Source organism: Papaver somniferum, chromosome 9, assembly GCF_003573695.1.
Source record: "Papaver somniferum cultivar HN1 chromosome 9, ASM357369v1, whole genome shotgun sequence".
In the NCBI taxonomy this organism is placed as follows: Eukaryota; Viridiplantae; Streptophyta; class Magnoliopsida; order Ranunculales; family Papaveraceae; genus Papaver; species Papaver somniferum.
The window spans coordinates 41571046-41581527 of record NC_039366.1 but is presented as its reverse complement, the minus strand read 5'-3'; the positions used below and the strand labels follow the sequence as shown (position 1 = coordinate 41581527).

At 36.9% G+C, this 10482-nt stretch overlaps 2 protein-coding genes across 2 annotated transcripts; one reads left to right on the top strand and one right to left on the bottom strand.

The window, feature by feature from the left end:
* Window positions 1-392: 392 nt before the first annotated feature.
* On the top strand, window positions 393-2713 carry LOC113313127 (deubiquitinase OTUD6B-like). Its single transcript, XM_026561851.1, has 5 exons — window positions 393-1199; window positions 1634-1755; window positions 1851-1894; window positions 1981-2076; window positions 2253-2713. Exons 1-5 carry the CDS (start codon window positions 590-592, stop codon window positions 2437-2439), a joined length of 1059 nt encoding a protein of 352 aa, XP_026417636.1. The 5' UTR covers window positions 393-589; the 3' UTR covers window positions 2440-2713.
* Window positions 2714-4135: 1422 nt separating this feature from the next.
* On the bottom strand, window positions 4136-5236 carry LOC113311859 (bifunctional protein FolD 4, chloroplastic-like). Its single transcript, XM_026560656.1, has one exon. It carries the CDS (start codon window positions 5234-5236, stop codon window positions 4136-4138), a length of 1101 nt encoding a protein of 366 aa, XP_026416441.1.
* Between the last annotated feature and the right edge of the window lie 5246 nt (window positions 5237-10482).

The window sequence follows — 10482 nt, the reverse complement described above, 5'->3', positions numbered from 1 at the left end:
TGTCGCTTTACAAAAGCCAAAGCCTTAAAAGTAACAGCTATTATTCACCCACGTGGACAAATCACACCTAATTTGCATATAATCACAAAAAAGACACACTTCGCCCTTGTATTCTTGCGCAACAAATCACACCTAGTAACAGCTATAATCTCATAAAGGTCACTAAAGTCATTACCATATTTAAACCAAAACAAATGAATATACTTTCCTGTATATCTCAAACACCTTTTATCCCATATTACGTGTCACAGCTGTCGCCAATAAATTCCCCGAATCAAACTCCACAACCCACATTATCCATCACATTAATCCAACGGTCAATATCCATCCCATCATTTTAGAAAACACAATAAAAACGGGAGGAGCGAGTGGTATGAAACACACACCATAACACAAAGAATCGTCTGGAATATATTTTTTAAAGATGCCCTACTTTCCGAGCGGGGCCCACCAAACAACTCCAACAAATCATCCGAGGGGTATTTACAGTCAGTAATCCATAAAAGAGAGCAGAGCTTTGTTTGCTTGAATAATATCGTCAATGGTTTCTTCCTGATTTGATTTGTGATTTCTTCAGAAAAAATCGTCAATGCTTGGAGTATTGTGTGCACGGCCCAAGTCTTGGATTGTAGCGGCGTTATCAAACGCCCATAGTGGAATTCATTATCGAATCGCTACAAATCCTGTTTCATTTCTTCAATTACCAGTTGTAGATCGATACAAACGTGTTCATACCTCCGCATGTAAACTCAACGGCGCCTCCGGTGTTGATGGTGGTGCTAGTTGTGTCACTGGTTCGAGTAGTATTGGTGCTGCATCGATATGGCATGGAATCTTACCATCAAATGGGGATTGTAAAAATCAACCAATATTGTCGTTTCATTATGAACATAAAGGGGAAGGATCTTGGAATGTTTCATCGGATGTGAGACCGGCTAGATGGTTACATGGCTCAGATTCGGCTTGGTTGTTGTTTGGTGTTTGTGATTGTTTAGCTCCGATTGGGTTTTGTGATGGGAATCATGATTTGATTACTACTACTAGTAGTATTGCTTCTGTTGCTACTGGTTGTTCTACATCTGCTGTGAAGGAAGAGACTTCGAAGAAGAAGAAAAAGAGTAGTAAAGTTGTAGCCGAGGAGGTTAAGAAGATTAATACTACCCCTAATGATAAGGGGTCTGTTGATTACAGAATCACAGGTTTGAATTTTCCAATATTTATTGTTACGAATTAAAATTTAATTACTTAGATTTGATTTTGAATTTTGATATTGCCAGTAGGAATTTAAAATTAAAATCTAAAAGAGTATGTTAGATTTTCAATTTTGATTTTTGGTAACTTCAATTTGATTATAGAGTAGGATTGAGGTTCAATTTGATGCTGGAAAAAGGATTTTTTTTTTTTTGAATTCATGGTTTGAATTTTTGTTTTCTTGTAAGTTCTGACAGGAATTTTTATTTGAAATTTGATTATAGCCTTCATTTTGATTATATGAGAATACCAACATTTGTATCTCGATTGGTAAGGTGTTCAATTTGATAGCGAGGGTGCAACATTAAGGTTGCTGTGTAATTTGTAGTGTAAATAGTTGTTGAAATGACAAAATGGGAAGATATTGATAAGTTTATTGCAGGAGTTCTTGCTGATGGCCGATGCTTGTTTAGAGCCTTGGCACATGGGGTTTGCTTGAGAAGTGGCAAAGAAGCTCCAGATATGAATCGTGAAGGTGAACTCGCTGATGACTTAAGAGCTCAAGTGAGTATTTTTTTTCTTATTTTTTTTTCTTGTCAATTGCCCATTCAACATTGTGTTGGGAAGTTGTTATTGATCTTATAACTGGCTATATGTAGGTTATGGACGAACTGTTAAGGAGGCGAAATGAATTTGATCAATGGTGAGCTTTTTGGTTTAAGTGACTAAAAAATACTTCTGTATTTGTTTAGAATACGGAATTGACATAATTCTTTTTGGTTTGTTCAGGGACCTTGGTGATTTTGATGATTATGTGAAGCGTATGAGGGATCCTACTGAATGGGGTGGAGAGCCCGAGTTGCTCATGGCTTCGCATGTTCTTCGGTAGGTTTCTGTTTTCTTCTAGGAACTTAAAACTGAACATGCTTACCATATTATCTGTGAAATTTAAGCCCAGGTTTGATGCTAAACTATGGTTGCAGTTGCACAGTTTTTTTGTTTTTGTTTTCATATATACGGATTGAGAAGGAAAGTCTCTTTCTTGTTGGATTATTTTGCAGGACGCCGATTTCAGTCTTTCTAATTGAAAGAAGCTCAGGTGATTTGAAAAATATAACAAACTATGGCCAAGAGTATGAAAAGAATAACAAGCCTATTAAGGTGTTATTTCATCATCACTATGGTCACTACGATCTGTTAGAAACCCTTTCGGACAAAAGTTATCAGAAAATTGAAAGTAAGAACTGATTACTAAGAAACGAAACAAGAAAAGCTTTTCCTTTTAGGTTAGAGATTCAGATTTTTGTAGGATTTACTTTCAATTGAGTTCTTAAGATCATTTAAGTATTTGAAATAATCTCATTTGTTGTACTTACTAGAGAAATTCAAGGGTGCGTTCCCTCTTCTGTAGATACTCAGATTCTCTTGTTGCAATTCTAGTTGCAATTATGTTGAATCTAGCCAATAGAATAAAAATGAAATTTTTTCATGAGTTTACAATACTGGAATTCATTTTATTCTTTATGATGTTTTTCCATGTTTAAGCTTAATTTGTTCATTCTGCATATATTGAAAGAGAATGATTCTTCGTATTCCATATCAATTTGGGTTATTTGGATTTGGATGTGATCTCTAGAGAAAGATTGAGCCTCTTATTGACATAATTGATCACTCATGCTTATTAGTTCCCGTCATATTATTGAAATGTCAAATTGTATAACTGTACAGTTCATTACATTCTCCATATTTGTCACTGAATATCATCAGTTCGTCTATGATGAGCAATAAGGTTGCTTACTTTTTAATTTTCCAGACATCTTCTGTGCTCCCTCTTTCAAATGCTTATAATTTCAGATTTCTGCCATTGTCTGTATACTTTAATAATTACATTTCCGAGAGGTTGTAATAGGAGAAATTAAGCACATGAAACATGGTACATGAAGAATACATCTTGAGTGTTGCTTTCATCTACTTTAATATAGAGTACAGGAGTAAGGGACAGCAATTAGGTTTGAACTTTGAACCAGGAAATTACAACCCTACCACTTTATAGCTTTTATCAGTTACTGTACTAAACGTGTTCCTTGCGATCTTTTATCACTTTTGTATTTACTCTGTTGTATGTGATACCTTACTTTAATCCAGTTTGATGTGATTTACTACCTGTTCCAGATAATTGACGAATTTGAATCCTCTGTGCCTAATATTTTGTCTGTCCCATATAAATCGTAGCCGAGTAATGCAGATTATGCAGTGTTACAGTAACCAGGCATGGAGTAATGCAGTATCATTACTGTATTAGTATTTGATTTTGGAAACCTATCCTAAGGACTCTCAACACTAAACTGGAATGTCTGCCAGGTTTGCTTAAGTTGCCCAAAGGTCATGGGTACTGCAAACTGTGTTGTTAATAAAGCAAAAGTTCACTTCTGCTTTTCTTAAAATCTCTTTTTCTTTTAGGCAAACAAATCAAGAATTAGGCCTGCCTACAAGATGTAGATGCTAGTTTTTGTTTGTAATCTCCTACCCTTGGAGCTAGCTTTAATCTGTGATATACTCCTAGATTGTGTTTGGTTTTTCATCTGGTTAAGGTGAATAGCCGTTTTAACCCACGGAGTTCTTGTTTGATCATCATAAATTACTAAAACTGCAGGAAACTCTGCATAGGGTAGGTCTGGAAAACGGAATGCAGCATAATATTGACAAAAAAAGATCAATCCGTGTACACTTGGTAAGTAGTAGGTAAAGATGCAATCGCAGTAGGTATTGAGCTTAAACGAGAGAAGTGAATAAAACAGTAGAGGAATCACACCGTAAACTATTAAAATCCCTAATATAGAATTTTATTAATAATAAGTTTCTCTCCATAAAATACAAAAGAATTTAAAGAATTAAGAATGAATTGAAAACCGAAAAGATGTTCCAGGCTGGTCATTCAAACTTATTAAAGAGCCCTCTTAGCCATGAGAAGCGTGTTCGATAGAAGCATAGCGGTGGTCATGGACTCCACTCCTCCCGGTGCTGGAGTTATAACTGAAGCCCACTCATAAGGCTCTTCATAGCAAACGTCCCCAACAAAGTGACAGGAGCCTAGATGACTTGTCATCATGTTATTGCCGGTGTCAATGACAATTGCTCTTGGCTTAATCCAGCGAGCCCTCACCAGATAAGCTCTTTCTGCAGCGGAGATGAGGATATCTGCTTGTTTAATGATCTCCTTGAGGTTCTCTGTTCCACGGTGCACAACAGTGACCTTGGCACCGTGCCTCTGCAGTAAATATGCGGCAGCAGGTGCAACAATATCAGTATCAGTTCCGTTGCCGATAACAACTACTGATTTCCCCTTTATACGAAGGTCACATCTATACAACAATTCCATGCATCCTTTGGCTGTGCATGGAATTACGGAAGGAAATTTAAATGGCGGCTCTTCATCTCGTGTTTTTAGTGAACTGAATCCGTCAACATCTTTCTCAACTCGAACAGCAGTCAAGATTTTTGCCGTATCCATATGACGAGGTAGAGGCAGCTGAATGTGGATGCCATGAACAGAGGGTTCTTCGTTGAATCGCGAAATACAATCAAGAACTTCTTCTTCTGAGGAATCATCTGATAAACGAACTACATTAGTTTTGATCCCTGCTGCTTCACAAGCCTGGAGCTTGTTTTCAAGATGAACCGGCGAGTGATTCTTATCACCGACTACAATAACAGCTAACATTGGTGTGACACCAGTTGCATCCTTCATCCTCGTTACTTCATCGGTGATTTCATCTCCGATTTCCTCCGCAACCGCCTTTCCGTCAAGTTTCACTCTGGGAAAGTTAGTACTCATTGACATCGTCGCCACAGCAGTAATACTAGAAATAGAACTTCGACGCTGCATGCTGATTGAGGAGGCACCAAAGCCGGCAGGATTTCGAGGTTTGAGAGAAAGAAAAGATGGTGGTGGTCTTAGACGAACAGAACCACTTCTTCGGATTGTATCCAACTTGGGAAGACCAGCTGTTGCTGTTGATGAGCTCGAAAATATTGTTGTCGCCATTGCTAACGTGAAGATGATGATGAGAGATGGCTTAGAAGAATATAAAGGTTTTTAGAGCGAAAGTAATTTGAGCTAAACTAATTTAGCTAGATGTTTCTCTTATATATACTAAAAAAAAGAAGCAAATTAAGAAAGTTATACTCTTTCCAAATTTCTTTGCATATACTCAAAACAGAAGTCTCGATTCACAAGTATCGATTGCTATTACGAGAAACCGTTTTGGACTGAAACAACACGAAGGATGTTAGGGTCGGTGAGTTCCGGGGGTCCTATTAATATATTACCAAAAGACAACCCAAGCGTAGGGCTGCACACTAACCGCACCGAAACCGCAAATCAAATCGTAATCGAACCGAACCGATGATCCAACGGTCGGTCACGGTTTTCATTTTAATAACTGTTAGATCTACGGTTCGCTGAACGCTTCTACTCATAACCGCAAACTAACCGCATCGAACAATCGATTAATAGGGACCGTCGATTAGTTTTTATCCTGATTAATCCTAGCCGTCTAGATTAAAGCCTCCACCATATATATTTCGAAATCCTAATCTCTTCAGCATTTTCTCTTCTTCGTTTCTTTTCCTCTCACTCTTCACCTCAGTCGTCTCCGCCACCAGTAGACAGTAGAACCACCACCCTGATCTTTTAAACCACCTCCATCAAGAGCACCACCACCTCTATGACTCTATCTAGTAAGTAAATAGATGTCCTGTTCTATTTCTCATTCTCATTCTCGTTTCGATTGATTTGTTTTTTTTTTCAATTTCTAGTTTTTTTTTTAATTATTCTTCTGTTAGGACTTGGGGTTTCTTTTGTCGAAATGGTTTGCTTGTTATTTTGTGTTTATCAATCAATTTTTTTTGTCAAATCTTATTTTTCTGATTACAATCATGGGTTTTTTATTTTAGGTTTTGGTTGAGTTAAGGGGAGGAACTCAAGGAAGGAGTCTGGAAGCTATTATCATTGAATTTGAGTTAAGGGAAGGAAGGAGTCTGATTACATGTAACTACTAACTACTTCAATCTTCATTTTGACTTGTTATGTTTGATTGAGGTTTTGAACTTAGGGTTTGTTGATGCAAAATGTTTTGAAAAAGGTTTGTTGATGTAAAATGAAGTGATTTATGATCTGTGACTTGATATGGTTGAGTACTGATATGGTTGAATGTTGAATGATGTAAAATGATGTAAAATATTTTCAAAAAGGGTTTAAATGTTTAATGGGTGTTGAATGTTGATATGGTTGAGCACTCTGAATATTAGACACTTGAATTAGTCATGTTTACTCTTAAATTGAAAGAGCAGTTTGGATTTTGCTTGTGTAATTGAGATATTAATGGTATGTGCCTGAAATTGAATGACTAGTTTGGATTTTGGTGGAGATTTATCATGTTTGATGTGATTAAAATCATATCCAAATTGTTTTTTCAACTTTTGTTGTATTAAGAACTTGGTAGAAACTGAACTAACTTGTTTACCTTTGGCATTTGGCAGGGTAATGTGTGGATCAAGTTCAGTTTCATTATCAAGCTGCAAGATGGCAAGTGCATCTCCCTCTCCATCCATTGCAGTTGGGTATATTGATGTGACACTATCTATAACACCTCAAGTTGATGCTACACAACAAGAAACACAAGCTACACAACAGCCTACACAGGACCCTGCACCTGAAGTTGAACCAAAGAAGAAGGGGAAAACAAGATCAAAAGTTTGGAATGACTTTGTAAGGCTCAGTGAAGAACAAGCACAGTGTAAGCATTGCAAGAAGAAATTTCAAGCACATAGTATAGGAAATGGCACTTCTAGCATGAAGACACATTTAGGCACATGTCCAGAGGATCCCAACAAGAAGCTGAAGGGTCAAAAGAGTTTGATGTTTCCACCACCAAGACCTGGACAGTCATCACAACTGGTTGTTGTAAGTTATGACAAGGATATGTGTAGAAGAAGATTGACTGAGTTTGCATCATAGATGAACTGCCATTTAGAATTGCAGAAGGAGAAGGGTTTAGAAGATATAGTGAACAGCTGGAACCTAGATTCAAGGTACCAAGTAGGATGACAATTTACAGAGATCTTTTAATCATCTACAAAAATGAGAAAGAGAAGTTGAAGAAATACTTCAAGGAAAGTAAACAAAGAGTCTCTCTCACAACTGATACATTGACTTGTCCAAACAACTTCAATTATATGTGTTTGACAGTGCACTTCATTGATATCCATTGGAAGCTTCCAAAGAGGATCATTATTTTTTGCTTGATCAAGGGTCATACTGGAGTGGATATTGGGAAAATGCTTGAGAAATGTTTGCTGGATTGGGGGCTAGAAGATCTTTTTGGTGTGACTTTGGATAATGTCAGTGCAAATAGTGTGTGAATTGAGTATCTTCAAACAAGTGTCGTCAATTGGAAAGGAGCAACAGTGAGATCTCAATACATGCAGGTATAACTACTTTTCTTAGCTCTATTCATTATGACACTTGAAACTGATTCAATATGAAAACAATTCTTTAGGTTGATAGCATATAATCTTGCATAGTCATGAGTTCTTTATACTGTGCTTGTTACTTTGTGCTTGTTACTATATTTTTGTGCTTGTTGCATAGCCCTGTGCTCTTTATATACTTTGCACTTAAATGACAGCACTATGTAAACAATTATTAGATTATGTATATCTTTGTGCTTGTAACTGATTCTTTCATGCTTTTATTCTTTGTGCTTGCGCTCTGATTTTTTGATGATATTTCCTTGTTTCATTCTTACCAGGTAAGGTGTGTTGCTCATGTTCTTGCGCTTGTTGTCAAAGATGATGTGCTATTGTATATCACAAGTCAATTGGCAGGATTAGATCAATTATCAAGTTTGTTACCGGTTCCCCCTCTAGGTTGGCCAAATTCAAAGAATGTGCTGCTCTCGAGAAGATTGAATGTAAGAAAATGGTTTTCCTAGATGTGAAGACCAGATGGAATGCTACGTATCTGATGCTTGAAGCTGCCATTCCTTATGAAAAGGTCTTTAAGAGGTTAGAAAGAGAAAATAGGAGCTTTCGAGATAAGTATATTTTCAAAGAATCTGAATGTGAAGCTTTGCCTAATACTGATGATGATATTGTTGTAATTGATAATGAAGATTATTATATTAGTTCATCTAGTGAATCTGAATGTGAAGGAGATGTATCTAATACTGCAGACTGGTCATATGCTAGGTGTCTTGTTAAGTGTTTAAAAATATTTTTTGATGTTACTATTAGGTTCTCAGCTTCAATTCAGGTTACTTCACATGAATTTCTATGGCAGTTGGCATTGGTACATGAAAAATTGGTTCGTCTTAGAGCTATAGGAAACCGAGATCCTCATATTTCTAGGATAACAGAAATAATGTTTAAAAGTAAGACACATATTGGGGGGATTATGAAGATATGAACTCTGTTCTGTATTTTGCTAAGTTGCTTGATCCTCGAGAGAAAGAATCTGGTTTGAAATTTGATCTTGAATGTTTGTATGAGCAAGATGATTTTAGGGTTACGACTGTTTTGAAAGCTGTGAAACAAGATATAGAAGACTTTATGATGAGTACAACATCATGTATTCAAATGCCAATGCAGAGGAAGGTGACATCATTACTTACTGTTGATCATAATTAGTTCATTACTTATATTGCTTATCTGCTTTTTATCATCATTACTTACTATTGATTGTTCTCATGTCTTAGGTACTGGCTCAACATCTGCTGCTGGTGTTGATGACATGGTTGTTTGTGTTCAAGAAGAGAACATTGAGGATATGCTTGAGTCGAGGAAGAAAAGGCGAAGAATAAATGTTCATAGTACTCATCCAAAGTTAGAGCTTAAAAGGTATTTGCTTGATGACTGTGAAGCATCTACCAGGGAGTTTGATATTATGGCATGATGGCAGGCTAATAGTACCAAGTATAAGGTACTATCACTTATGGCAAAGGATATTTTGGCAATACCAGTATCCTCTGTTGCTTCAGAATCTGCATTCAGTACCGGAAAGCGCATTCTTACTCCATGGAGAAGCTCGCTATCTGTCAGGACAGTTGAAGCACTTCTCTGTACGCAAAGCTGGTTGCAGAAACCTATCTCTCTTGATTTCCTATGTGACTATGTACCTGATGACAATTCCAACATTGAAGATGGTAATGGAATCTCTTCTCTTTTGACTTGAAATTTGAATGAATGTTATCTTCTTTTATTTGTTAGTTTCTATACCTTTGTCATAGTACTGACCTGCGCTAACAACAACAACAGCAATCATAATTCATATTCAGCCAAGTGTTTGTATTCTTCTTTGCATCCTTGTTGTTTTTCTACTTATTTGTTAGTTTCTCTTATCTTATTTGTTGTTTTTCTTCTTTGCATTCTTGTTGCAGACATTTTGGGGAAGGATGAAGATTAAGGGGATGATTCGCTTGAGAGATGGATGGACTGCAGTCTTTTACTGGACTACTACTTGAGAAATGAAGATCAAATGGATGACTGCAGTCTTTTTCTTTTATTGGCAACTCTTCATGCTACTTGCTTTTTAACTTTGGTTTCATCAGACTTTGGTTAATCTTTAGACTTAAGATTTTGGTTAACTTGTTTGTGAACTTCAACTCTGTTTTTAATCTGTAGAATATGGTTATCTTGTCAAGACTTAAGTATGGAATGTAGTATCAGTTTATTAAGACATTCAGAAGTTCAGAATGTATTTATGTACAGGTGCAGGGTATAGGTGGAAATCGAACCGAACCGTAACCGAATAGTATCGATGCGGTTAAAAACCGAACCGAATATACTAAACAGTTCGGTTACGGTTTTAATTGTGATAACCGCACTGAACACGGTTAGGTGAAGGTTTTACCTATAACCGCACCGAACCGAACCGTGTGCAGCCTTACCCAAGCGTATCAAGGCATCCACCATTGCATTATATCATCCTAATTAACCAATGTACGTCCAGCTAAGCTCCCGTATTTTTTAAGTATGTTGTGTTCATATAGGTGCATCGACATTGTCCGTACTTGCAAGCAGGTACAATGGTACATGCGCTGACTTGGTAATATACCTAATTAGAAACACTAGTTCATACTGGTTTCACAGAAGATCTCGAAATTTGCATTTTACAATCAACGATTATACTTTAATGTACCAAAAAGGCATCCCAAGCGTATCAAGGTCAATAGTTTGGAACCGACAGCAGCCTTAGACCTCATGAAGGAATATAGCCATCCACCATTGAGT

Excerpts from the sequence above, each read along its gene's own strand:
- LOC113313127 (XM_026561851.1), top strand. The coding sequence starts at position 590 with ATGCTTGGAGTATTGTGTGCACGGCCCAAGTCTTGGATTGTAGCGGCG. Across the intron at positions 1,200-1,633 it reads TGTTGATTACAGAATCACAG|GAGTTCTTGCTGATGGCCGA; the intron begins GTTTGAATTTTC and ends AGTTTATTGCAG. Across the intron at positions 1,895-1,980 it reads CGAAATGAATTTGATCAATG|GGACCTTGGTGATTTTGATG; the intron begins GTGAGCTTTTTG and ends TGGTTTGTTCAG.
- LOC113311859 (XM_026560656.1), bottom strand. The coding sequence starts at position 5,236 with ATGGCGACAACAATATTTTCGAGCTCATCAACAGCAACAGCTGGTCTT.